The 24,849-nt window shown below is 36.3% G+C and overlaps 3 protein-coding genes across 3 annotated transcripts in view; 1 reads left to right on the top strand and 2 right to left on the bottom strand.

The window, feature by feature from the left end:
* Positions 1–629: 629 nt before the first annotated feature.
* LOC123665987 (guanine nucleotide-binding protein-like 1) lies at positions 630–14,543 on the bottom strand. Its single transcript, XM_045600203.1, has 12 exons — positions 14,413–14,543; positions 12,215–12,319; positions 11,032–11,200; positions 7,692–7,839; positions 6,778–6,918; positions 5,919–6,129; positions 5,032–5,202; positions 4,312–4,514; positions 3,428–3,543; positions 2,973–3,107; positions 2,100–2,197; positions 630–1,129 (listed from the first exon to the last, which is right to left on the bottom strand). Exons 2-12 carry the CDS (start codon positions 12,306–12,308, stop codon positions 933–935), a joined length of 1,683 nt encoding a protein of 560 aa, XP_045456159.1. The 5' UTR covers positions 12,309–12,319; positions 14,413–14,543; the 3' UTR covers positions 630–932.
* A 3,318-nt stretch (positions 14,544–17,861) lies between these two features.
* LOC123665970 (U6 snRNA-associated Sm-like protein LSm4) lies at positions 17,862–18,451 on the top strand. Its single transcript, XM_045600190.1, has one exon. The coding sequence runs from the start codon at positions 17,986–17,988 to the stop codon at positions 18,397–18,399; it is 414 nt and encodes a 137-aa protein (XP_045456146.1). The 5' UTR covers positions 17,862–17,985; the 3' UTR covers positions 18,400–18,451.
* A 2,868-nt stretch (positions 18,452–21,319) lies between these two features.
* Positions 21,320–24,849, bottom strand: part of LOC123666097 (endoribonuclease Dcr-1) — a 70,107-nt gene continuing 66,577 nt past the window's right edge. The window contains exons 41-42 of the mRNA XM_045600303.1: positions 23,589–23,721; positions 21,320–21,483 (exon numbers count right to left, since the gene is read on the bottom strand). Of these exons, the coding sequence (XP_045456259.1) occupies positions 21,327–21,483; positions 23,589–23,721 (290 nt within the window). The 3' untranslated portion in view covers positions 21,320–21,326. The remainder of the gene's footprint in view (positions 21,484–23,588; positions 23,722–24,849) is intronic.

The following is a 24,849-nucleotide window of genomic DNA, read 5'->3' as shown; positions in this document are numbered from 1 at the left end:
ATACAAAAGTAATCAGACATAAAAAAAACAGCTGCGTCATACTTTATACACATTTATATTTATATAAACTTAAGTGGAAGTTTGTAAGCCTTAAGGGCTGGTATACCACTTGTGGATAAAATTTAATCAGAAACTAAGTTAGGATTAAACTGTAACAAAAGGAGGTATTATAGGCCATTGACCACCTGTTTCACCTCAATATATAATTATCATATAATATTAATTATCATATCAAAAATCGACCGTTGAAGCGGGAATAGAACCTGCATCTCCGACTGACCGTGTCGGTGCTCTAGCCAATTAATTTTTATTTATTTTATTTTTATTTTACTTTATTTTGGAAACAAACGGTATTACATAAATATACAGGAATACACAACACAATAGTATCACTTAACCAAAAATAGTTTCCGATATTAAAAAAGAACATATGACAAAGTTCAGAAGAGATGCTTCACAACAATAGTTCAATATCAAAAAACTTAATAATAATACTAAAAACATTACTATAAATTGATTAACAATCATTGAGAGAAAAAAAGTAAAAAAAAAAGAGGAAAAAAAAGAATTAAGCTATGGAACGATATACCTTAGGTAGAAATTTTTAATATGATGATTTTATATTCCCAAATGTCCCTAATTTATATTCACAAAAATATATAATATGGAATAAATTACAAATTTTAAATTCATTCACGAATAGAATTATACATAAACTGGAATTCGATGATGAAAAATAATAATACTTAAAAAAACATTTATCTCTCAGATAAGGTCATCAAATAGCGTTATCCACAAGTGATAAAACAGACCCATAATCTCGGCACCAATGAGATCGACAAAAAGTAATCATTATACGTAATGTATTTATTGCTAAAGACTATATAACAGGATGCCATTTCTCACATGAATAATAACTTTATATATTAACCCTAATCATCACCAGCTAGAGCAGCGAACTTGTTCGCTATCTCCGTTTGTTCATCACTATCATCATCAGACTCCTGGCTGTCATCGTTAGGTGACGAGACCTCGGTCCCGGAGTCGGACGGTGTGTCTGCTACATTTTCATTGGTAAGCGCTTGGACCCACTTTATATACTTTATTTCTTGACATTCTTCGTATTTTTCTGAAATTAAATTAATAATAAATAAATATAGGTCAATAAGATGATTGTAGTGGCTCGCAAACAAAAAAAAAACAGACTTCAACTACGCTTAAGCTTCAGCCTGTAATATCCCACTGCTGGGCATAGGCCTCTTTCCCCATGTAGGAGATGGATCAGAGCTTAATCCACCACGCTGCTCCAATGGGGATGATATATTCCCTACTCTGAATAACGATTGCTATCGGGTGTACTGGATAACAACCGGGACCGACAGCTTAACATGCTCTCCGAGGCACGGTGAGGAGACCCACAAGGACTAACAACCAGACCAGAAATAATTATTTGTAAACGTAGGTAGAGGAATGAACGGTGAGATTTCAAAAAGTGTAAAGGCCGATAACCCCCCCTACGCGCCAAGGTCCTTTGAACGGGACCACGTAATAAGCACCATCTTTCGATATAAAAAATATGAATAATCGAAATCAGTGCAACCAGTAAAAAGAACTAAGGTGACACACATGAAAAAAAATCGAACTTACAATTAGAACCTCCTCCTCTTGTCAGTCGGTTAAAGAGGTTATATAAAGAAACGGGTCATTGTTGAAGTCGTACACACACTATCTATTCCTTAGGTAGGCAACCAAACTGGGTGCTCCAATTTTGATGGCTCTTTTTTTATTCGAAAGTTAGAGACTACTGTGAAGTCTCATTAAATGAAGTCTCATTTAAATTTGATTGAAATCTAATCCAATGTAAATTGAGGTTGGTTGTTATTTATTGTTAGAGAAAAAAAATTGTTACAATAATTTAAATCAATACAAATAAAAATGAATGCTGCTAAGCGAGAATGGCTTGACCAATTCGGCTAATATATTTTTTTGTATGTTCCTTAACACCCACGGAAGGTTTCAATACAAAATGAAACTAAAAAAAAATTAGTATAATTAATTAGTAGTTTGCAATAAGTGACAAAATATCAAGTTATTCATACCTCTTTTCTCCGTAAACTTGGGAGGACGGAGCCATAGACACAAACTGCCATCTAAGGCCATCCTTAAAATACTGTTTGCCGCACGGTACGTGTCCAATCTGAAACATTTAAATACAATATTATATTAAATGGTTTGCTATTTATACAATTCTATCGCAGGTTTGCACGAAAATGTGCGATCTTTAGATAATTTTTGTGTACGTGCTGACTTTGGACTGACTTGAGGGTGACATCGAATGTCTTGGCTTTGACTTTGGTATGACTTGGCTGTGACTTTGGAATGACCTATCTCCTAAGAGAGGATAGCTTTTATGACACATTTATTGAGTGATGTAAAGTGAGATTTGGCATGTGGGGTCCATAAGGATGAAATTGCATGTGACTTATTTTATGAACAGCAGTCGAGGAAGTGTGACATTGTGTGACAAAGGGTGGGAAGGGGTAATAAATTTTGTGACATCACACTTCAAAATATAATATATACAATTATTAGTTTTATAATAATTTAATTGTTATTTAAAATGAAATAAAAATAATGTAGAAACTTACGTTTTAATTTAATAAATAATAATATATAGGTGTCACATTGACGTCAATATGTGACGTCACACTAGGGGCGATCTCATATATGTCACACGAAGGATCACAAAATCGTGATATTTGTGTGACATAGTTTATGGATGGCCAATTATACCAATACTTTTCTAACTCTTAGGGGGATTGGGGGTAGGGTCGGGAACACGTTTACGATTCATCTGGGTGTTGCAGACATGTCTAAGCTACGGTAATCGCTTATCATCAGATGAGCCGTACACGCTTGTTTGCCGACCTAGTTGTATAAAAAAAAAATATTAAAAAATCAAACAGACATACCTAGCGGCTTTAGCGGTGAGATAGCCTCGCTTTTTCGCCCAGCCATCACAAATATCTCGCGGTGACCACGTGTCGTCATTCTCCGGATGCTCAATCCTAAGCAATCTCGGTAAATCCAACCTCTCCGCTAGATATCTGCAAATCAGGAATTACTTTATTCAATTAGGCTTCAAGAGCACCTTCGAATCGTCATTTTAAAGTGAAGCCATGACCAGTTCTGAATCTACATTATGCTCAAAAGAATCGGCAAGAAACTGCGCAGTTACTCTTATCTTGAAACGATCGCCTTTTTATAGTCAGTAAAAAAAAAATTAAAGATGAAAAGTAGTTTTTAGACTAATTTTAAACTTTTTTTTTCACAATTAGAATGGCCACATTATCACTGAGTGACAATGGCTATATTTCAACCATAGAAAATAGTCAAAATCCACCAATAAACAGAAAATGAACCATACCTTATAGCCGTATAAGGTTCCCTCAATTGTGCTATCGGATACGATCCCATGAGAATTTGTATCGACCGTGGAACTTTAGACGGGAACACTAAACCAGGGCAGTCACACAGACGGACCTGTAAATAATAATATATATAACTATATTTTAACACCAAGGTTTGGTGATTTTGTATATCAAAAAAAAACTAAATGTATAAACTAAATGTTCTGCAAATAAAAATTCGAACTTTCTTAACTTAAAAAGTACGTCATATCTAGGTCACATTCAAATGGGACCACATAACAAGCACTACCTTTCGATGAATAAAAGAGGATCATCATAATCTGTTCACTCAGTAAAGTTCTAAGGTAACACACATAAAAATATAATAAAGTCAAACTGAGGACCTCATAATTTTATTAAGAGTCGGTTAAAAATACACTTGAATATTTGAGTACGTAAGCTTTAAACCTCACCACGTACCGTATTGAACCCGTTATATACACCTAGAACACTAACATATATTATACCCAAAGAAAATTTGGAATTTTTTATCAACATGGTCCCACGTCTGGCCATAGGCCTCTTTCCATATAGGAGAAGCATCCCGAACTTAATCCACCACACTGTTTCACTGCGGATTGGCGGATATGTTCCCTACTATGAGTAATGATCTTGGACGAACTTGGACGGACAGCTCAACGTGGTCTCCGAGGCACGGTTAGGAGATCCACAAGAACAGACATCCAAACCAGAAAGAAATATTTGTACTAACACAAATATCCATCCCGAGTTGGTATCGAACCCACAAACCGTCGGTTTAGACGCCTACACGCACCACTACGCCATAGCGGTTGTTATATTTGTATCAATAATATAAGTAAAATTAAAATAAAGTCCTTACCCCAGTTGTTAAACAAATAGTCTGGAAGTGTTTCGTATGTCCCGGAGTCCTTGATACGGAGACCACCTTTTTACCCATAATGGCATTCATGAGAGACGACTTGCCGACGTTGGGTTGACCCACACAACCGATGGTTAACACACCATTTTTGTACTTCTCATGTGTGTAGTATGTTGTGTCCACCTTCTCGTATATAGTTTCACCTGAAAATTATATGAATACATTTTTTTAAGTGAAATCAACTGTAATAAATTAAAAAAAATAATAATACGCGTGTGCTTTAGACCACACGACTGAAGTAAAACACTTTTAGCTCCATCTAACATATTTCCCCCTTTCAACTTTCGTTCGCCTCGCCCGATCACACTTTTCGTAAAAATCTCATCACGCATTCACCAGCTTACTCTACAAGTCAAACGTACTGTTATGAACAAATATTATATAAATAAAATGCAACAAATGCAGTATGTAAGCCTGGAAATTTTATACAAAATTGCTAAGTCAGCGATAAACCCCGTCGCTTCCATTTTTATTATTTCATATAAAAAAGACTATTGTATTCAGTCAGTTAGAGTCCGACTTTGTTTTACAACAGTTGTCAATAATTAAATTAATTAGCAGCAGTAAAGAAAATATTTTTTTAAAAAAGGACCAATTGAAAGCCATCCTAACAGTATGTAACAACTCTTTTGAAGTCTGCTACTAAACGACTCGACTCACCCACTTCGGTCTCATCATCCTCAAACTCCACATTGGTCTCCTCTTTGATCTTCTTCTCCCAGGCGGATAGATCGACTTCGTTACGTACAATGTCCTTGCAAGCTTCTAATATCTTAGTGGCGCCCTCTGCACACATCCTCTGTCGACCCTTGCGTCTGCGGACTTGAAGACCTGATGACAGCCAGATGTGTGTTTAGTAGGCTCTCGGGCAAGATTTTTTAGGAGTTCACTTCTGAAGAAATTAAGTGAAGGGAGTGGTCGGTTGGAACAACGCTTAACAGCGACGCTTTCGGCAGTATTATTGAGCTGTGATCTTCTATAAGGTTGAGAGTACTTTCCCAGTCAGGCTGCTCTAGATTTTGAACAGTCCACCTTGGTAAAACAACGATGATATATAGCTTTATTTGTTAGTATGAAACAATATATTCATAATTTTAAAAGGTTTAGTTCCACTTTGGACGAAATCCACATTTCAAAAACAGCATAAAAATATACTGACAACTTTACATCTATTATTATATATATTTAACAAATGAACGCTAAAACCATCAACCCCCAAAAAATTTGAATGATGAATATAAAATACATTTAACTTAGGTAGGGCACAGCAGGAAATTTCCTGCTCAAAATATGGAGTAGACCGACTGGGAAATTACCCCGACCTTACAGAAGATCACAGATAAATAATACTGTTCTCATGCAGTATTGTTCCTGTGGTGAATAAGGTGACCAGAGGGAACCTGGGGGGGAATTAGGGATAGCGTCGGCAACGCACTTGCGATGCTTCTGGTGTTGCAGGCGTCAACAAGCTATGGCAATCGCTTACCATCAAGTGAGCCGTACGCTTATTTGCCGACACAGTTATATAAAATAAAAAAAATACATACCGCCCTTGTCACTGCTACCGCCTGCTAGATTATACCCCGGGCAGGAAGTAAAGTAAACTACCCGTAGACCGGGGTACTTATCAGTTAGAAAATCTTTCCAGCCCGCTACGACTGAAGCCGGGACGAGATCTATCTTGTTTAATACGAGTATCATGTTTTTTTTCTGATCGTTTACTATGTATTCGTAGAGTGATGGTGGGAACATCATGCCCTGTGGAGAAAAATTTTTTAAATTGAAACATCGCCCCAAAAATTTTCGTTCATCTATCGCATGTCGCATTACAGCTAGCCGCGGAGTGGGGATAAAGTAAAAGGGGCACGGCAGAGCAGCCAAGGCCAATATGGAGGCGTCAATAGCTCACATCAGCTGACCGTGTAGCATTTACACTCCCACTCATTCGTGCAAGTGTTCCGTGGTATTTAAATGCCTACAAACCGAAAAAAAGTTTCACTTGCATTGTGGTTTCATAAAACCACTCAATTAATTTTTTGATTTATCTTCTGGTAGAAATTTATAGACTGGATTTTTTTTTTTTATAGACGTCTTTTTGATTAAGCTTCTGGTAGAAATTTATAGACTGGATTTTTTTTATAGACATCTGGATTTTTAATTTTTTTTTTTTTTTTAATTTTAATGATTAATTTGTGATCACAATTTACAATTAAGAATTCTGTATGCAAGTAAAAAAACTCCAAAGAAACTTCAGGATGTTCTTAAATCAACGATTTGTATAACTTTTTACTGTGTGTATCGATTTTGATGATTCTTTTTTCATTTGGAAGCTGGTTTAAGTGGTTTTAATTAATGAGACCCGATGATAATTTTATGAAAGTCTGTCAAAAATACATATTCACTCACAGCATATCTGACGTCCACGATCAACAGCAAAATATCACACATTTCAAGAACGCGCCACAGCTGTCTCCAAGTTTCGAGGTTCAGCTCGAAGTAGGACATATCCTTCCAGTGCGGCGAGTTCTGTAGGGTTTGGATGTACTCCTAGAACGAGAAATTATAAAAATTATATTAGTTTTTAACTGAGTTTTAACTGAGGTAGGGCACAGCAGGAATTTCCTGCTCAAAGTATGGAGCAGCCCGACTCGGGTAGTACTTCGACCTTACAGAAGATCACAGCTAAATAATACTGTTTTCAAGCAGTATTGTGTTCCTGTTGGTGAGTAAGGTGACCAGAGCTCCTGGGGTTATTGGGGATTGGGTCGGCAACGCGCTTTCGATGCTTCTGGTATTGTAGACGTCTATAAGCTACGGTAATCTCTTACCCTCAAGTGAGCCGTACGCTTGTTTGCCGACCTAGTGATATATATTAAAAAAAAATAGTTTTACGTCAAACGTAGTTTATTGTTATTGGACAACGCGTTGCTCTGGCGGTCACGGGTTCGGTACCCGCTCACGACAGACATACGTATTGGCCATATAGATCTCTGTCGTAATCTGGGCGTTATTGAGTGTGTATCCGGACCCCCGACACAGGAGGGATAGGATTTGTTTAAAATACTCAAAAAAATATACAGAAATTCACGTGAATATTGTAGGATTTTTTAACTGTTGAAGTTAAACTTCTTTTGAGGCGTTAGGGAAAAATGATCGTCACAAAAAAATCTGACACCCTGAAGTTAGTAAACGCAAAAGTTAGCAACGTGAAGTTAGCTTATCAATGAAGAATAACTTCTGACGTGCGTACAATTACACATATTTTTTTAAACTATTATGTATAAAACGTTTAAAACTGAAACGTAGTCTCTCGTACGTACCCTAAAGTACTTCTGTTCCTGAGCATCAAGTGCCGCTGCGGTCATATTGAAGTCCCACGGCGGTCTCTGCGGGAACGATATATCCTTTGGGAAGTAATCCGTAGGATCAATCTCCATTTCCTTTTCAGATACTGGGTTTAGAGACTTACTGTGAACAAAATACACTTTATTAACAGACAGTCAAGAAATATAATTGTGTTTGCTCGCAAACGAAAAAAAAACCGACTTCAATTACATCGACGAGTAATACAACGTAGATCGACGAAAAAATAGTCAAGTAACTACGCGTTATCAAAGATTACTCAAAAAGTAGTTATCAGATCTCAATAAAATTTATATGTGACAAACATCAGCTTTCGATTAAATTAAAAATTATTAAATTCGGTAAACCCAGTAAAAAGTTATTGCGGATTTTCAAGAAGTTCCCTCGATTTCTCTGGGATCCCATCATCAGATCCTGGTTTTCTTATCATGGCACTAAACTAGGAATATCTCCTTTCCAACAAAAAAAGAATTATCAAAATCGGTACATACAGTAGAAAGTTATTCGGTATAATACAACGTAGGTCAACGAAAAAAGCGTCAAGTAAAAACGCATTATTAGATATAACTCAAAAAGTATTTGTTAGATCTCAAATAAATTTAAATGGGACCAATTGACACACACTACCTTTCGATTAAAAATAATTGTGTTTGCTCGCAAACGAAAAAAAAACCGACTTCAATTACATCAACGAGTAATACAACGTAGATCGACGAAAAAATAGTCAAGTAACTACGCCTTATCAAAGATTACTCAAAAAGTAGTTATCAGATCTCAATAAAATTTATATGTGACAAACATCAGCTTTCGATTAAATTAAAAATTATTAAATTCGGTAAACCCAGTAAAAAGTTATTGCGGATTTTCAAGAAGTTCCCTCGATTTCTCTGGGATCCCATCATCAGATCCTGGTTTCCTTATCATGGCACTAAACTAGGAATATCTCCTTTCCAACAAAAAAAGAATTATCAAAATCGGTACATCCAGTAGAAAGTTATTCGGTATAATACAACGTAGGTCAACGAAAAAAGCGTCAAGTAAAAACGCATTATTAGATATAACTCAAAAAGTATTTGTTAGATCTCAAATAAATTTAAATGGGACCAATTGACACACACTACCTTTCGATTAAAAATAATTGTGTTTGCTCGCAAACGAAAAAAAAACCGACTTCAATTACATCGACGAGTATTACAACGTAGATCGACGAAAAAATAGTCAAGTAACTACGCGTTATCAAAGATTACTCAAAAAGTTGTTATTAGATCTCGATAAAATTTATATGTGACCACATGATAAACATCAGCTTTCGATTAAATCAAAAATTATCAAAATCGGTATACCCAGTAAAAAGTTATTACGGATTTTCGAGAGTTTCCCTCGATTTCTCTGGGATCCCATCATCAGATTCTGGTTTCCTTGTCATGGTACCAAACTAGGGATGTCCCCTTTCCAACAAAAAAAGAATTATCAAAATCAGTACATCCAGTAGAAAGTTATGTGGTATAATACAACGTAGGTCGACGAAAAAAGCGTCAAGTAAAAACGCATTATTAGATATAACTCGAAAAGTAGTTGTTAGATCTCAAATAAATTTAAATGGGACCAGTTGGCACACACCACCTTTCGATTAAGACAAAATTTGTTGAAATCGGTCCACCCGGTCAAAAGTTCTGATGTAAAAAAAAAAAATACAGTCGAACTGAGAACCTCCTCCTTTTTTGGAAGTCGGTTAAAAATACAGTCGAATTGAGAATCCTCCTCTTTTTTGAAGTTGGTTAAAAATACTAATCCATATACTAATTTTTTTTAATATTATAAATCTTTATTAATAATATAAAGCTAAAGAGTTTGTTTGTATGAACGCGCTAACTACTATTTACCGAACTAGCTATAGGCTATATAACATCACGCTACGACCAAAAGCAACTAAGAATCGGTAACTGGTACGAAACGTTTCAAATACGGGTAAAACATTATTTTCGTGATAAGTTATAACAAATTAGTACGTTTTATACGTACGCAGTGTAAGGTAGCATTATTATGAAAGTAACATAATTTGGGTCGTCATCATACCATTGACGGTACTAGACGTTCAAAAATAGCTCTGGTGTATAAACACCTTACTCACAACTTTAGGAAACACAACTCCGACAACGTCTTTCTCAGACCTATATTACATTACAATGAACAAAACGATAGCGCGATTTAAAGTACAACTAACGCCATCTATCGTCTACTTGTGTAACAGTAAATCAATTTGACAACCCCGTACATAAATACTAGGTGTGTCGCGCAGTTTACCACGTGTTAATTGATGAAAAAAAAACGTACTAAAATATTATATAGCCTATTATAGCCGGCTATACAACAACAATTCAACAGTAGTAACTTATCAGCTTTTTAACAGGATTTTTATCAAAGACAAACAACAAAACAGCAGTGGCGCTGAGTGACACTTTAAGTCGCCTTCAGCTGTCGCTTCCCGCTGTCTGTATGCTTAGATCTTTAAAACTACGCAACGGATTTTGATGTGATTTTCTTCAGTAAATAGAGTGATTCCAGAGGAACGTTTATATGTATAATACATTCATAATATAGTCGAGGAACACTGATAGTTTCAGAGGTTTCTAATATGATTTCGTAAATAAACACATCTTTTTGCACTTAAATTGCAAATATTTATTTTATATTTAGTAACAGCATTGCACCCGTGCAAAGCCGGGCGAGTCGCTAGTGTTAGATATAGGTATAATAGTATAACAGGATTGATTTTAGAGACTTATTGTTTGAATTTATTATAATTTGATAAATTTTATAGAATATTTTAAGTTTAAAATATCACAATAATCGTGTGAACTCCAGTGAACAATCTGAAATCCAGTCACATGTCAGAGCTGACACACACACACACACACACTTCGTCGGATCGTTGTGATTTAAAACTCGATACAACGTTAATGCGTCACGATAAAGAAACAAACACACAAATGTGTGACAGAGTATGAGAATGAGATAGAACACATTACACAGTATTTTATATTCTCGGCGAATAACATCTCTCTTAGGTTACTTTTCAGAAGTTTCTCGTTTGCCGTATGAGAACAGCACTTTATTTTTTTTTGAACACTCCTCTGAATGCCCACAATAAATTTATGGCAATACATGGTTGGTACAGAACCTTGGCGATATCGTTTTGACATAAATAAATATTTTCAGTCATTGCTCCTGTCTAGCGAGACATATCGTGTTGTTATATAGCCTATAGTGATAAAGCGAACCACAAATGATACTTACAAAGCCTCCTCCTTCTTCATCTTGAGTTCCTCATTGGACTCCCGGTAGAACTTGAGAGCGTATCTGTTTCCATCAGACCGTCCTCGTGATTTGGTCGGCTGATAGTTAACTGCCATGTATGCATTAATTTGATCATTGTATGTGTCGTTTGATGGCACGGAGGAAGGATCTGTGTAAGAAAATATTATATTTTTTTTTATTAATAAGTTAGATCCATTTATATTAGCTTTGTACCCCTTTTTACGAAAATTGCGCAGGCGGAGGGTTATATACAGGAGTGCACAATGCTAATATTTTTTTTTTAATTATGCAGAAAAAATAGACTAAATCAATAAAACAAAAAAACATTACACACACTACCATGTATTTGACACACACGCTCATATATACTCTTCTGTTTGTTATAACAGAAGTCTTTGGCAACAGAACCTCAATAATATTCAATTTAAATTATTAATGGTCAAATTTCGACCACATGGTGACCACAAGGTAGTAAATATATACGATTTCAGATCCCTTAGTCACTCCAAGGTACACATTCATCAACCCTGTAGCAAACATTACATCACAACAAATGAGCGCCATTTTGCATTTTGCCATTTTTTTAATTTTGGAAATATAAATAAAAGTATGTGTGTAACAATAAATGGACCTCTATGTACAGGAGAAAACTCCATCGTCGTGAATTCTTTTTTATGAACTTACCAATTATGAAAAAAAAATTAAGTTAACATTATTGACCTACAAGTGTCTCATTTCCCCAGACCCTCCTCTGTCATAACCTCTCCCCTTATTATAACTCTTTTTATTTTTTATAAAGTAAAACTTCTTCTTGCACTTGATTTGGGCAGTAAGCTGGTGAATGCACGAGGAGAGCATTACGGAAAGAGTGATGGGGCGATGCGAACAGAGCAAGAGAGGTGTGAGCTCACATTTTCTTTCTCCCTTCCTCTCATAGACGTTTCATGTATCTAAGTTCAGGCTTATTGTGCAGCCATTTTACTTCAGTCGTGTTGTTTAGAGCACACTCGTTTTTCTTTTATATTTGCAGAATGATATAGGATTAATAGAACGCCGGCCTTATATATACTTAGTTGATTGGTTGATCGATTGATTCTAATCAATGAACAACTAAGTAGTGCCAGTAAGCACAGTAAAATAAACAGTTTAAAAAGGAACTTACTTGACAAGAGCAACGTCTTGTTCTGTTTTTTGGCTTGAAGCTGTTGCTTTTTAGCCTTCCCGCTGAACGGTACCTTACGACGAGCCTGCGGCATTATGATGTCACCTGAAAAGTTAAAATAATTTTTGATTATTAGTACTTAGTAACTAATAATAAATATTCAGTTACTTTAATTATTATATTGTGAAAATTAAGAATGCAACAATGTTTATAGAGGAATACAACTTTCAAAAAAAAATTTTTTTTTAATACAGCTAAAACTATATGTATAAGAATAGATGATAGCCCTTTAATCATTAAAACTTTTTGTTTTTAAAGAAATTACTCCTAACCTAACCCTGAGTTAGTATGTGTATCAAAATCGAAAATTACTTTATCAAAGTATGAAGGTTTATATTGTCACTTTACAAGTTAAATATATATATAATACATATTTGCTAAACATAAAAAATCGACCATCCCCGCTGGAACGGTCGATTTTTAATATGATATTAAAAAATGTTTAGAATTTTCTAATGTGTGGTAACACAAAAATAAAATCGTACAAATTATATATTTCATCATTTCAGCCGATCCCAGTCCACTGCTGGACATAGGCCTCCATAAGTTCACACCAGAAATGGCGTGAAGTCATGTGTTTTGCCCAGTCACCACGCTGGGCAGGTGGGTTGGTGACCGCAGGGCTGGCTTTGTCGCACCGAAAACGCTGCTGCCCGTCTTCGGCCTGTGTATTTCAAAGCCAGCAGTTGGATAGCTATCCCGCCATCAGTCGGCTTTGTAAGTTCCAAGGTGGTAGTGGAAGTGTGTTATTCTTTAGTCGCCTCTTACGACACCCACGGGAAGAGAGGGGGTGGCTATATTCTTTACTACCGTAGCCACACAGTAGCGCGCACGCGTGAGTGAGTGCTACTTAACTACTACTAATTATATATTTGCTTTTAAGAAATTATTTAGATTCGGAATGTAGTTGTTATTTTAAAATTTATCCCCAATAGGGAAAGGCAAATGACTATAATCCATACAGCCTAGGATTCAGAATGTAGATTCTGCAAACAAGAATAGAACTAAGTAGTCTGTATTTTTAATTTTTTTTTTTTTTTTTAAGTTTGTGGACTCACTCTAGACAAACACCACATGGATATAAAAGTGGAAAAAGAAGTTAATACGATAGATAGCTATATATTAACATTAATTAGTCATTAGTCTGTGAAAATTTGGCAAAAATGTCTGTAGTTAGATAATTGTTTGCTCGGAAAAGATAAAAAAACAATTTTATTTTACATTGACAAGTAATACAACATAGGACGTTGACAATATAATCAATCAAACATGCCTTATTAGGGATAAAACAGAAATTACTCATCAGATCTCGATAAAATTAAAACAGGACTACATAACAGGTACAGTAAGTTAAAAATACAATTTTCATATGTTCAAAGTATCAAAATTTACTTTAAACATAAATTGCAATACCCCGTTTATTTCTCAATTTGGGAAACTCAAAGCGTCACCAATTTAAATTAAATGAAATCAAAATATTTATTTTACCAAGAGGTACACACTTAACGAATGTCAATAAAAAAAATATCTGAAAAAAAAATTACCTTTGCCTTTCCCTATTGGGGATAAGAAACAGAACAATATCACAAAAAATTACCACACTGAAAAAAATTACCACACTAAAAAAATTAACATTTTCTTTAAAAAAAAACTCACGTGGCATAGTTCAGAGGTTGTTTCCGCGTTTTATACTTAAAAATAACACCTTGAATCAAATGCACTTCCTTTTCACTTCCTAATTTATCAATTGACTGTAGTAAGCTTGAAAATTACAGTGGTGGATGATCACACATATTTATAGATAACATAAATATGTTAATCATTCAAAAACTTTAACACATTAAAAGCACAAACAGACAATAGAAGCCAGATGAAACTCTAAATTTTAATCATACTATCATAGCAACAGTATGATATATACATAACAAAAACAACGTGCGTGCGTAATGTGCTTCGTAAACATGTGGGGCAGTAAAAAAACAATTTTTGAAAAAAAAAAATTTAATAGACTGTTCCTTTTTTTATTGTAAGCTATGAAAAAACCACAAAAATTGGAAAACAGTTTAATGTTTTTATATAGTTTCATTACGGCCATTTTCAATAATAACGATTTTTAGAAATATAGGAAAATAACTTACTTGAAGCTAGAAGACTTGAAGCTAGAAGACTTGAAGCTAGAAGACTTGAAGCGTAAGATGGAGAAGACACGAAGGTTGGTAAAGAGTTAGTTCAGCAATTTAGATGTTTCCTGCCTGCGACCGGTGTTAAACTGAGAAAAGTCAACGACATCATTTCCATATCAATAAAGAACAAAACCACAGAACATAATTATATACCCTAAACGGGAACAAAACAGTCGTTGGTCTTAAACGTCATAAAAATGACCATAGTGCAAAATGGGTAGAGTCGCCCACTGAAAATTAAAATCGATGTTTGCACTTTGCAGTTTGCACAAAGTCACAAGCAATCGATATATGACCTAAAATACAATATCCAAACAAATAGTTTATTTATGAAAAAAAAAACTACCAGTCTAATTAATATTAAAAATAATCAATTAAAGAACCACATAACAAGAATGAATTTCAGTTGATTTTTTTTATTCATCATAATTATCATCATCCTAAGATATCTTTATTTACACTGTTAAACCTAATATATTATATGAAATAATCGTACTAAAACTTCGTGGACAAATTTTTGCATTTCGGTATTTCTGTAGGACAGGACTCATATCACTAGAAATACTAAATAATTGTATTTGCTTGCAAACTAAAAAAAACTGACTTCGATTACAAAAGTAGTTATCAGATCTCGGTCATATTTGAATGGGACCACAAGACAAGCATCACTTTTCATTAAAAAAAGAATCATCGAAATCGGTCCACCGACCACCTGTATATCATGTAGTCCTATTTAAATTTAAGAGAGTTCTAAAAAATTGTTTTGGATTATTAATAATTTTAAAATAGGAAATTTACAGGTAAGCTGTTCGCAATTTACTTTTAAAATACTAAATTAAATATAAAATAATTTTTATCTATTAAGCAGATAGGAGGCAGTGATGTGCCGGATTGTCAAAAATGTATAGCCGTGGATACGGATCCGGATACGGATATTTAGTGTCAATATCCACGGATACGGACACGGATCTTTATTTACTCACTCATTCGGTGTCGGCGCGTGACCTGAAAACGGTGACATCACGCCCGTCGTACATCACGGTGGGTAGGCCAGATTTCAACTTGCGTTGCGCCCGTGTTTTTTGTTAACTGACTTCCAAAAAAAAGAAATTCTCAATTCGTAGGTATTTTTTTTTCATGTATGCTACCTCAGAACTTTTTACTGAATGGACCGAATTCGATGATTCTTTTTTTAATCGAAAGTTGGGGCGTGTCACGTGGCCCTATTAAAATTCAATTGAGATTTAACGTGTACTTTTCAAGTTATATTTAATAATACGTATTTACTTCACTATTTTTTTCGTCGATTTACGTTTGTATTATACCGCGTAACTTTTCACTGGTTTACTGATTTTAATAATTCTTGTTTTAATCGAGATCTGGTGCTTGTCATATAGTTTCATTTAAATTTGATCGAGATATAATAAGTAATGACTGAGGTAGGGCACAGCAGGAATTTCCTGCTCAAAATATGGAGCAGCCCGACTGGGGTAGTACCTCAACCTTACAGAAGATCACAGCAAAATAATACTGTTTTCAAGCAGTATTGTGTTCCTGTTGGTGAGTAAGGTTCCAGAGCTCCTGGGGGGATTGGGGATTGGGTCGGTAACGCGCTTGCGATGCTTCTGGTGTTGCAGGTGTCTATAAGCTACGGTAATCGCTTACCATCAGGTGAGCCGTACGCTTGTTTGCCGACCTAGTGACATTAAAAAAAAAGTAGTCTTTGATGACACTTATTTATGTAACGGTGCGTACGCGTTGCTGTCGTCACTTATTTTTTTCGTTTACGTTATTCGAAACTACTTCGGCTTGAACTATCGTATAACGTACTGAGCTATATTAACCACTAGAGGGTAGCGGCAATTTATTGTTTATAATTAATTTTTATGATTCTTGTTTTAATTGAAAGCTGATTCTTGTCTTGTGGCCCCATTTAAATTTGATCGAGATCTGATAACTACTTTTGTGATTGAAGGCAGTTTTTTTTTTCGTTTGCGAGAAACACAATTATTTAGCAACCAGGTCCAGAAAACGCCAGGAATCTAAAAAGCTTAATAAACTGTGATAAAATCCGTAAAAGTTGTTTAAATAAAAAAGTTATTTGTTTTTCATTTTCTTATATTTATAAAAATAACGTCATAACTTTCTATGTGTAATAGTGATCTTATAAGATAGTTGATTTAGTATCTTTGAGTTCTATTCTATCAGTATGGTAACTTACTAGAATATATGTTTGGTATTAAAGGTGCCAAATATTTGATTTTAAGAAATAAAAAATACTCTGAATGGTATTTTTTTAATTATACTACTTAAGACGCTGCGTTGGCGCAACGGTTACAGCCATGGATTGTACCTGTTGCGCTGGCGGTTGCGGGTTCGATCCCCGCACATGACAAACATTTGTATTGGCCATACAGGTGTTTGCCGTAGTCTGGGTGTTTGTGCAGTCTTTGTGGGTTCCCACCGTGCCTCGGAGAGCACGTTAAGCAGTCGGTCCCGGTTGTTATCATGTACACCTGATAGCGATCGTTATTCATAGTAGAAAATATATCCGCCAACCCGCATTGGAGCAGCGTGGTGGATTAAGCTCTGATCATTCTCCTATATGGGGAAAGAGGCCTATGCCTAGTAGTGGGATATTAGAGGCTAAAGCGTATACTACTTAATCACATAATCTAAGTTATTATGCAACATTTTATTCTGTCAATTGAATTTGAAAATTATGAAAAGATCCGTAAAAGATCCGCTAGATAAGTGACGGATACTGATACGGATACGGACCATATATTTCCCACGGATATCCGCGGATACGGATAATGATATCCGGAACATCACTAATAGGAGTTTTCTAGTGTTGATCTTATACTAATAAGTAATAACTAGCTGACCCGGCAAACGTTATCTTGCTGCTAAACGCTATTAAAAAATAAGGGTTGTTGGAAGAAAATTTAGGGCTGTATGTATTTTTTAATGCAAAATCATAATAAAATAAAAATATAAAGTTTTGTCAAGAAATAGAAAAAATATTTAGGGGTGGATCACCCTTATCATTTAGGGGTTTAAAAATAGATGTTAGCCGGTTCTCAGACCTATCCAATATACATACCAAATTTCATAAAAATCGGTCCAGCTGTTTCGGAGGAGTTTGGCAACAAAACCGCGACACGAGAATTTTATACATTAGATAATTTAGTTATGTAGTAATAAAAAGTGATAAAATTTAAAGAAATTTCTGTTTTTTTTATTTTTCTTTTTTTAACATACTTAAAAATATTATATAACTATAAATATATTTCATTGAAATATTGATGTATCTTTTTTATTCAATATTCTTATAATATACTAAAATAATTGGCTATACTGTAACTGTACGGCTGACCGCTGTATAATTATTAATCATTGGTTCATCTATAATCTGTAAAATAAAAACAGAAACTAACCTCAAAATTAAGTGACAGTTGATGTATACAAACAAAATAAGCTAAATCGACTCGTTCATTGAAATAATTATATTAGAATTAAATAAAAATGCTTCCTCTATCTCTACTTCGGACAGCACAGAATCATCCAATGCTCGTCGAGTTAAAAAACGGCGAAACATACAACGGGCATTTAGTAAGCTGTGATAATTGGATGAACATAAATTTACGAGAAGTAATATGTACGTCCAGAGATGGTGACAAGTTCTGGAGGATGCCGGAATGTTACATACGTGGTAGTACGATCAAATATCTTAGAATACCAGATGAAGTTATCGACATGGTGAAAGAAGAGACTCAAGTAAAGGCAAGAGGTAGAGGAGAGGTCAATAAAGGCAGAGGTCAGAATATGAGGTCGGGAAGAGGCGGAAGTCGAGGAGCATTCGGAAACAGAGGCCGTCCCGCGCCTTTGGCTCGTGGAGGCGGGAATGCTGGTCGACCACAGAATAAAAATAAAAAATAATGTTTTTAGGCTTTTTTTTTTTCGTTTAAATTAAATTAAGTATTACTAAGGATGATATTGTTTTATTGATTCAATTAAATTCCAAGTAATCCATAAGTCCATATAATTGTGGTGACAAATTCTGAAAGGGGTACTACAATCATTGATAGATCCCAGTAATAGTAATATTTTACGGGTTTTGTTAGATTTTTCAACTACTTTTGTGCTAAAACTGCACCTACTAGACTTAATGTAGGTAATACATTAACTTAAAAAAAAACTAATATTATATCTAAGCCTTTGTCTTGGTTAATGGTTGCAGTCAAGTATATTGCAGTAGTGATATAAGTAATTTTTTATTTAAAAATATAAGATATCTAAAAAGTTGAGAAAATATTAAACCAGATCTTTAAATAATAAATAATGAAGTTTTAATTTTTGACGCCACGTTGGCGCAGCGGTCACAGCCATGGATTGTACCTGTTGCGCTGATGGTTGTGGGTTCAATCCCCGCACATGACAAACATTTGTATTGGCCATACAGGTGTTTGCCGTGGTCTGGGTGTTTGTGCAGTTCTAGTGGGTCTCCCCACTGTGCCTCGGAGAGCATGTTAAGCCATCGGTCCCAGTTGTTATCATGTACACCTGATAGCGATCGTTACTCATAGTAGGGAATATATCTGCCAACCCGCATTGGAGCAGCGTGGTGGATTAAGCTCTGATCCTTCTCCTACATGGGGAAAGAGGCCTATGCCCAGTAGTGGGATTGATTACACAGGCTAAAGCGAAGTTTTAATTTGTCTTTATAATGTGCAACCAGATGCCTTTGCTCATTTTTCACCATCCTATTTTTTTATTACTCCAGTATATTAGCTTAAAAATTGATTCGTCATTAAGTTTGTTCTTTTGATATGGATATTTTTATTATTTAACGCTTTTTTTACGTTATATTTTTTAACAAAGTTTCAAACAGCTGTTAATATTTTTTCGAAATAACTTCAAAATAAATTTAAAAACATTTTATTGAGGTAGCTCACAGAACGATGAAGCCCAACTGGGGAAATACCTCTAACTTACAGAAGATCACAGCTAAATAATACTGTTTTCAAGCAGTGTGGTAAGTATGGTGACCAGAGCTCCGGGGGGGAATAGGAATAGGGTCGGCGATTAGTTTGCGATGCTCATGGCGTTGCAGACGTCTATAGTCTACTGTAACCGTTTACCATCAGGTGGCCGGTTGGTTTGACGATCTAGTTAAATAAAAAAATCCCCAAGTCCCACATAATTCCAAGGTTAAAAAATAAAATAAAAAATGAAATTTATCACAATTTTATAAATTGCCAATATAAAAAAAAAATTACAATCACATATGCGTATTATTTACATCAAAAAATTACAATAAAAAAGCAATAATTGTACATTTTATAATTCATATAGCAAAATTACATATATATAAAGCTCAATCACACATTGAAAAGGCTTATATTAAAATACTCCTAATAGCTTTTTAAGCTACCAGCTTTCATCAGGCTCCTTTCTGATGATTTCGACCATTTTATAGCGACAAAATATAGCCTATATCACTTGGTGATAACTTAACATTCTACTTGGCGAAATTATTTTAAAAAATCGTTCCATAGTTGTTCAGTTGTACTCATTAGAAACAAGTACAAGTTACAAATATCGAATCTTTCTTACTAATAATGTATAGTTGACTATAGTCAAAGATTTATCTCTATTTTATAGAGCAAAAGTGTTGCCAACCTTTTTCCTTTGGGTTGGCAGATAACTACCATTTTCTGCTTATTGATACTGGCCTTATTTCAGATCTAATAGTCTAAATTAATTTCAATAAAATTACATCAAAAACGATGTTTTACTTTTTAATCTGTTATAAAATTTATATACATTATTATAAAATCCATCTTATGTATACTTGAGTTATCAAAAATTCTAAATTGTCTTTGCCAGACTAAGAGACTGAATCAATATCGTTCATTTTAATTTGATAGTATCATCAATTTCATGTCCTTAAAATAATTTTTTACACTGTGTCAGAGCACGACTAGATTTGAAAAGTTTTTTAATGTGTGTGCGAACAATTTATGTAAAATAAAAACTTTTAATGTGTTAATAGAGCACATCACTACTCTGTACTGTAATGTCTGCGTAAACTTGTAAGAATTTTTTTTTGACAGTTGTTTATTTTTAACGTTGTCTAGAAAGGTCAATAAAAAAATAGATATTTAGTAGAATTTGTATTATTGTAAATTTAGAAACTACTGAAATCAGAAAATCGTCAGCTTAATCATCAGAAATGGAAGAAAGCTTAGACAAGAGAAAGATGAAGAAATGTCGGGCAAAACCGTTGAAATAAATTTAACGAAATAATATTAAAATCAATAATAATTGATCGAGAAATATTCTTTATTCTACTATGGCGATCGTGTCATAATGGCTGATTAGTGGTCGGTCAACTTTCTCATACTGACAGGTTTCATCTACATTTTCCATCACTTAATGGTGATTCTTCGATGAATTACAATTATGACCAAATCTATTAAAAACGTCACTGATAAATCATCAGAACACGAACGAAATAATAGAATAACATCTCAAGTGACATTAAAGTAACTGATTCCTTTTAAAGTAACTCCGTTTTCTGATAATCAGGCTGACTGTATCAAACTATATTGACATTCATAGAAAATTTATTCGCACACAGAACCAAACAATCAGAAGGGGGGGGAGGGGGGTTAATTCAAACCGGTAAGTCCGGAGTTAGGGCGTATGAACAAATTCTTTAACACTATAGTATTATTTTGACTTATTTTTACCAAAAGAGTAGTTCCTGGGTTAGTAAGTATAGAAGTCTAGTCGTCTAGTCGTCTAGTCGTCTAGTGTGTCTAATGGTGGTAACGGGACCCTAATTTTAATTATTTTTTAATTTATCGTGGTTTGTGGATCCGTAGATGTCTTAAAGCGCATCTCGCTGCTGTGCCCTTTGCGATGCGGTAGTTCCTTCCTATGCCCTTGAACGAGCCCCTTCCGAATACTTCAACGCAGACTCGAACACGACGACCGTCTGCTAGCCGTTCCGGTTTACTGTAAACATTATGAAATAAATTAATCATTTGCTTCAATATAAGTATTAAAAGTATAGGTGAAAGTATGTGTCAGTACAGGTGAAAGTATAGGTGTGGTTATAGGTGTTAGTATAGGTGTCAGTACAGGTGTTAGTATATTTGTCGGTACCGGTGAAAGTATATTTGTCAGTACAGGTGAAAGTATGTGTGGTTATAGGTGTTAGCATAGGTGTCAGTACAGGTGAAAGTATATTTGTCAGTACAGGTGAAAGTATGTGTGGTTATAGGTGTTAGTATAGGTGTCAGTACAGGTGAAAGTATATTTGTCAGTACAGGTGAAAGTATATTTGTCAGTACAGGTGAAAATATATGTGTATTTATTGGTGTCAGTATAGGTGTCAGTACAGGTGAAAGTATAGGTATGGTTATAGGTGTTAGCATAGGTGTCAGTACAGGCGTTAGTATATTTGTCAGTACAGGTGAAAGTATATTTGTCAGTACAGGTGAAAATATATGTGTGTTTATAGGTGTTAGTATAGGTGTCAGTACAGGTGAAAGTATAGGTGTGGTTATAGGTGTTAGCATAGGTGTCAGTACAGATGTTAGTATATTTGTCAGTACAGGTGAAAGTATATTTGTCAGTACAAGTGAAAGTATGTGACACACAGGTGAAAGTGTAGGTTTCAGTACAGGGAAATTGGGGGTAGGGTAGGCGACGCACTTGCAATGCTTCTGGTGTTGCAGGCGTCTATAAGCTACGGTAATCGCTTACCATCAAGTGAGCCGTACGCTTGTTTGCCGACCTAGTTATATAAAAAAAAAAATTGGTGTAAGTATAGTTGCCGGAGTGAACGAGAGTGGTCGGCGCGGTACCCGAACTTGGCGGTGTCGGGCTCGGCCTCCAGCAGCTCGCGCACGGGCGACTTGGGCGCTGCAGCGCTGAAGGCGTCCAGCGACATGCCTGCGCACCACTCACTATACGCGACCTAGTTGTATATGTATAGCGCGGTACCCGAACTTGGCGGTGTCGGGCTCGGCCTCCAGCAGCTCGCGCACGGGCGACTTGGGCGCTGCAGCGCTGAAGGCGTCCAGCGACATGCCTGCGCACCACTCACTATACGCGACCTAGTTGTATATGTATAGCGCGGTACCCGAACTTGGCGGTGTCGGGCTCGGCCTCCAGCAGCTCGCGCATGGGCGACTTGGGCGCTGCAGCGCTGAAGGCGTCCAGCGACATGCCTGCGCACCACTCACTATACGCGACCTAGTTGTATATGTATAGCGCGGTACCCGAACTTGGCGGTGTCGGGCTCGGCCTCCAGCAGCTCGCGCACGGGCGACTTGGGCGCTGCAGCGCTGAAGGCGTCCAGCGACATGCCTGCGCACCACTCACTATACGCGACCTAGTTGTATATGTATAGCGCGGTACCCGAACTTGGCGGTGTCGGGCTCGGCCTCCAGCAGCTCGCGCACGGGCGACTTGGGCGCTGCAGCGCTGAAGGCGTCCAGCGACATGCCTGCGCACCACTCACTATACGCGACCTAGTTGTATATGTATAGCGCGGTACCCGAACTTGGCGGTGTCGGGCTCGGCCTCCAGCAGCTCGCGCACGGGCGACTTGGGCGCTGCAGCGCTGAAGGCGTCCAGCGACATGCCTGCGCACCACTCACTATACGCGACCTAGTTGTATATGTATAGCGCGGTACCCGAACTTGGCGGTGTCGGGCTCGGCCTCCAGCAGCTCGCGCACGGGCGACTTGGGCGCTGCAGCGCTGAAGGCGTCCAGCGACATGCCTGCGCACCACTCACTATACGCGACCTAGTTGTATATGTATAGCGCGGTACCCGAACTTGGCGGTGTCGGGCTCGGCCTCCAGCAGCTCGCGCACGGGCGACTTGGGCGCTGCAGCGCTGAAGGCGTCCAGCGACATGCCTGCGCACCACTCACTATACGCGACCTAGTTGTATATGTATAGCGCGGTACCCGAACTTGGCGGTGTCGGGCTCGGCCTCCAGCAGCTCGCGCACGGGCGACTTGGGCGCTGCAGCGCTGAAGGCGTCCAGCGACATGCCTGCGCACCACTCACTATACGCGACCTAGTTGTATATGTATAGCGCGGTACCCGAACTTGGCGGTGTCGGGCTCGGCCTCCAGCAGCTCGCGCACGGGCGACTTGGGCGCTGCAGCGCTGAAGGCGTCCAGCTCCGCGCTCAGCAGCGCGCCCGCCGAGCGCCACACGGCGCACAGCGACATGCCTGCGCACCACTCACTATACGCGACCGTCCATCCGTGCCGTGTGTGCACGTACACCAACTTTTTATATCGACATAATAATACATATTTTTGATAATTGTCGAGAATTTGTGTTTTGCATTCTTCCGATAGGGTGTGTCGTATATAGTGGATAATCTGTTAACTGGGGGTAGCCCTGATGTCGAGCTTCAAGAAAATGTACTTTTTATGTCAGGGTTGCTAAAACTGTGAAAATTGTGAATATTTTTGTGTTTTTTAAAAAAAAAATCTACCGCGACTAGTAATTTGGTCATAATTTTAAGGTATTTTAGTGTACTTTTTATTTTATTTTACTCGGGAATACTTGTACTACCTAATGAAATTACTATTTCAGACATCATTTATTCTAAAGTTATGAAAATTAGCGTTAGAAGTTATTTTTATTTGTTACTTTTTGTAAAGATTACATTTTTTTTATTGAATAAATGATATTAATTAGTTAAGGTGCCTAAATTGACGCATTACGTGAAAAATTAATTTTCTGAACCTGATAAGTTCTTTCGCTCCTACAAAGTAATTTTGCTTATCAAGCACTAAATTGTTGTACCTTTTTAGAAACTACACAAACTAAGATTTTTTTTTAAATACTCGGCAATTCTAGTGCAGTACATTTTTTTCACAATAAATGGTTAAATCTTGACAAAAAGTAACGAATAAAAATAACTTCTAACGCTAATTTTCATAAGTGTAGAATAAATGATGTCTGAAATAGTAATTTCATTAGATAGTACAAGTATTCCCGAATAAAATAAAATAAAAAGTACACCAAAATACCTTTATTTGTAAAAATTATAACCAAATTACTAGTCGAGGTATTTTTTTTTAAACACAAAAATATTCACAATTTTCACAGTGTTAGCAACCCTGACATAAAAAGTACATTTACTTGAAGCTCGACATCAGGACTACCCCCAGTTAACGGATTATCCACTATTTACGACACATCCTGTATATTTATATATTTTGCTATGTGAAGGTTGCTTTTGATTATCTTATTGTTTAATAAAAAGTCGGTGGAGATATTGAAAATTTTATTATTACTTCACTTCGTTAAGTAGCTTATTCGCTAAACGTCTCTCAATCCATCAACA

This window comes from Melitaea cinxia, chromosome 25, assembly GCF_905220565.1.
Source record: "Melitaea cinxia chromosome 25, ilMelCinx1.1, whole genome shotgun sequence".
Lineage (NCBI taxonomy): Eukaryota > Metazoa > Arthropoda > Insecta > Lepidoptera > Nymphalidae > Melitaea > Melitaea cinxia.
The sequence above is the reverse complement of the archived record's forward strand: the minus strand, read 5'-3'. Positions and strand labels throughout refer to the sequence as shown.

What these genes read in the sequence shown, in the direction of transcription:
- LOC123665970 (XM_045600190.1), top strand. Translation starts at nt 17,986, where the DNA reads ATGCTTCCTCTATCTCTACTTCGGACAGCACAGAATCATCCAATGCTC.
- LOC123665987 (XM_045600203.1), bottom strand. Translation starts at nt 12,308, where the DNA reads ATGCCGCAGGCTCGTCGTAAGGTACCGTTCAGCGGGAAGGCTAAAAAG. An exon ending in CGGTAGCAGTGACAAGGGCG is followed by an intron (nt 5,203 to 5,918) that starts GTATGTATTTTT and finishes GGCTGTCATCAG; the next exon opens with GTCTTCAAGTCCGCAGACGC. An exon ending in CTATTTGTTTAACAACTGGG is followed by an intron (nt 3,544 to 4,311) that starts GTAAGGACTTTA and finishes TATTATTTACAG; the next exon opens with GTCCGTCTGTGTGACTGCCC.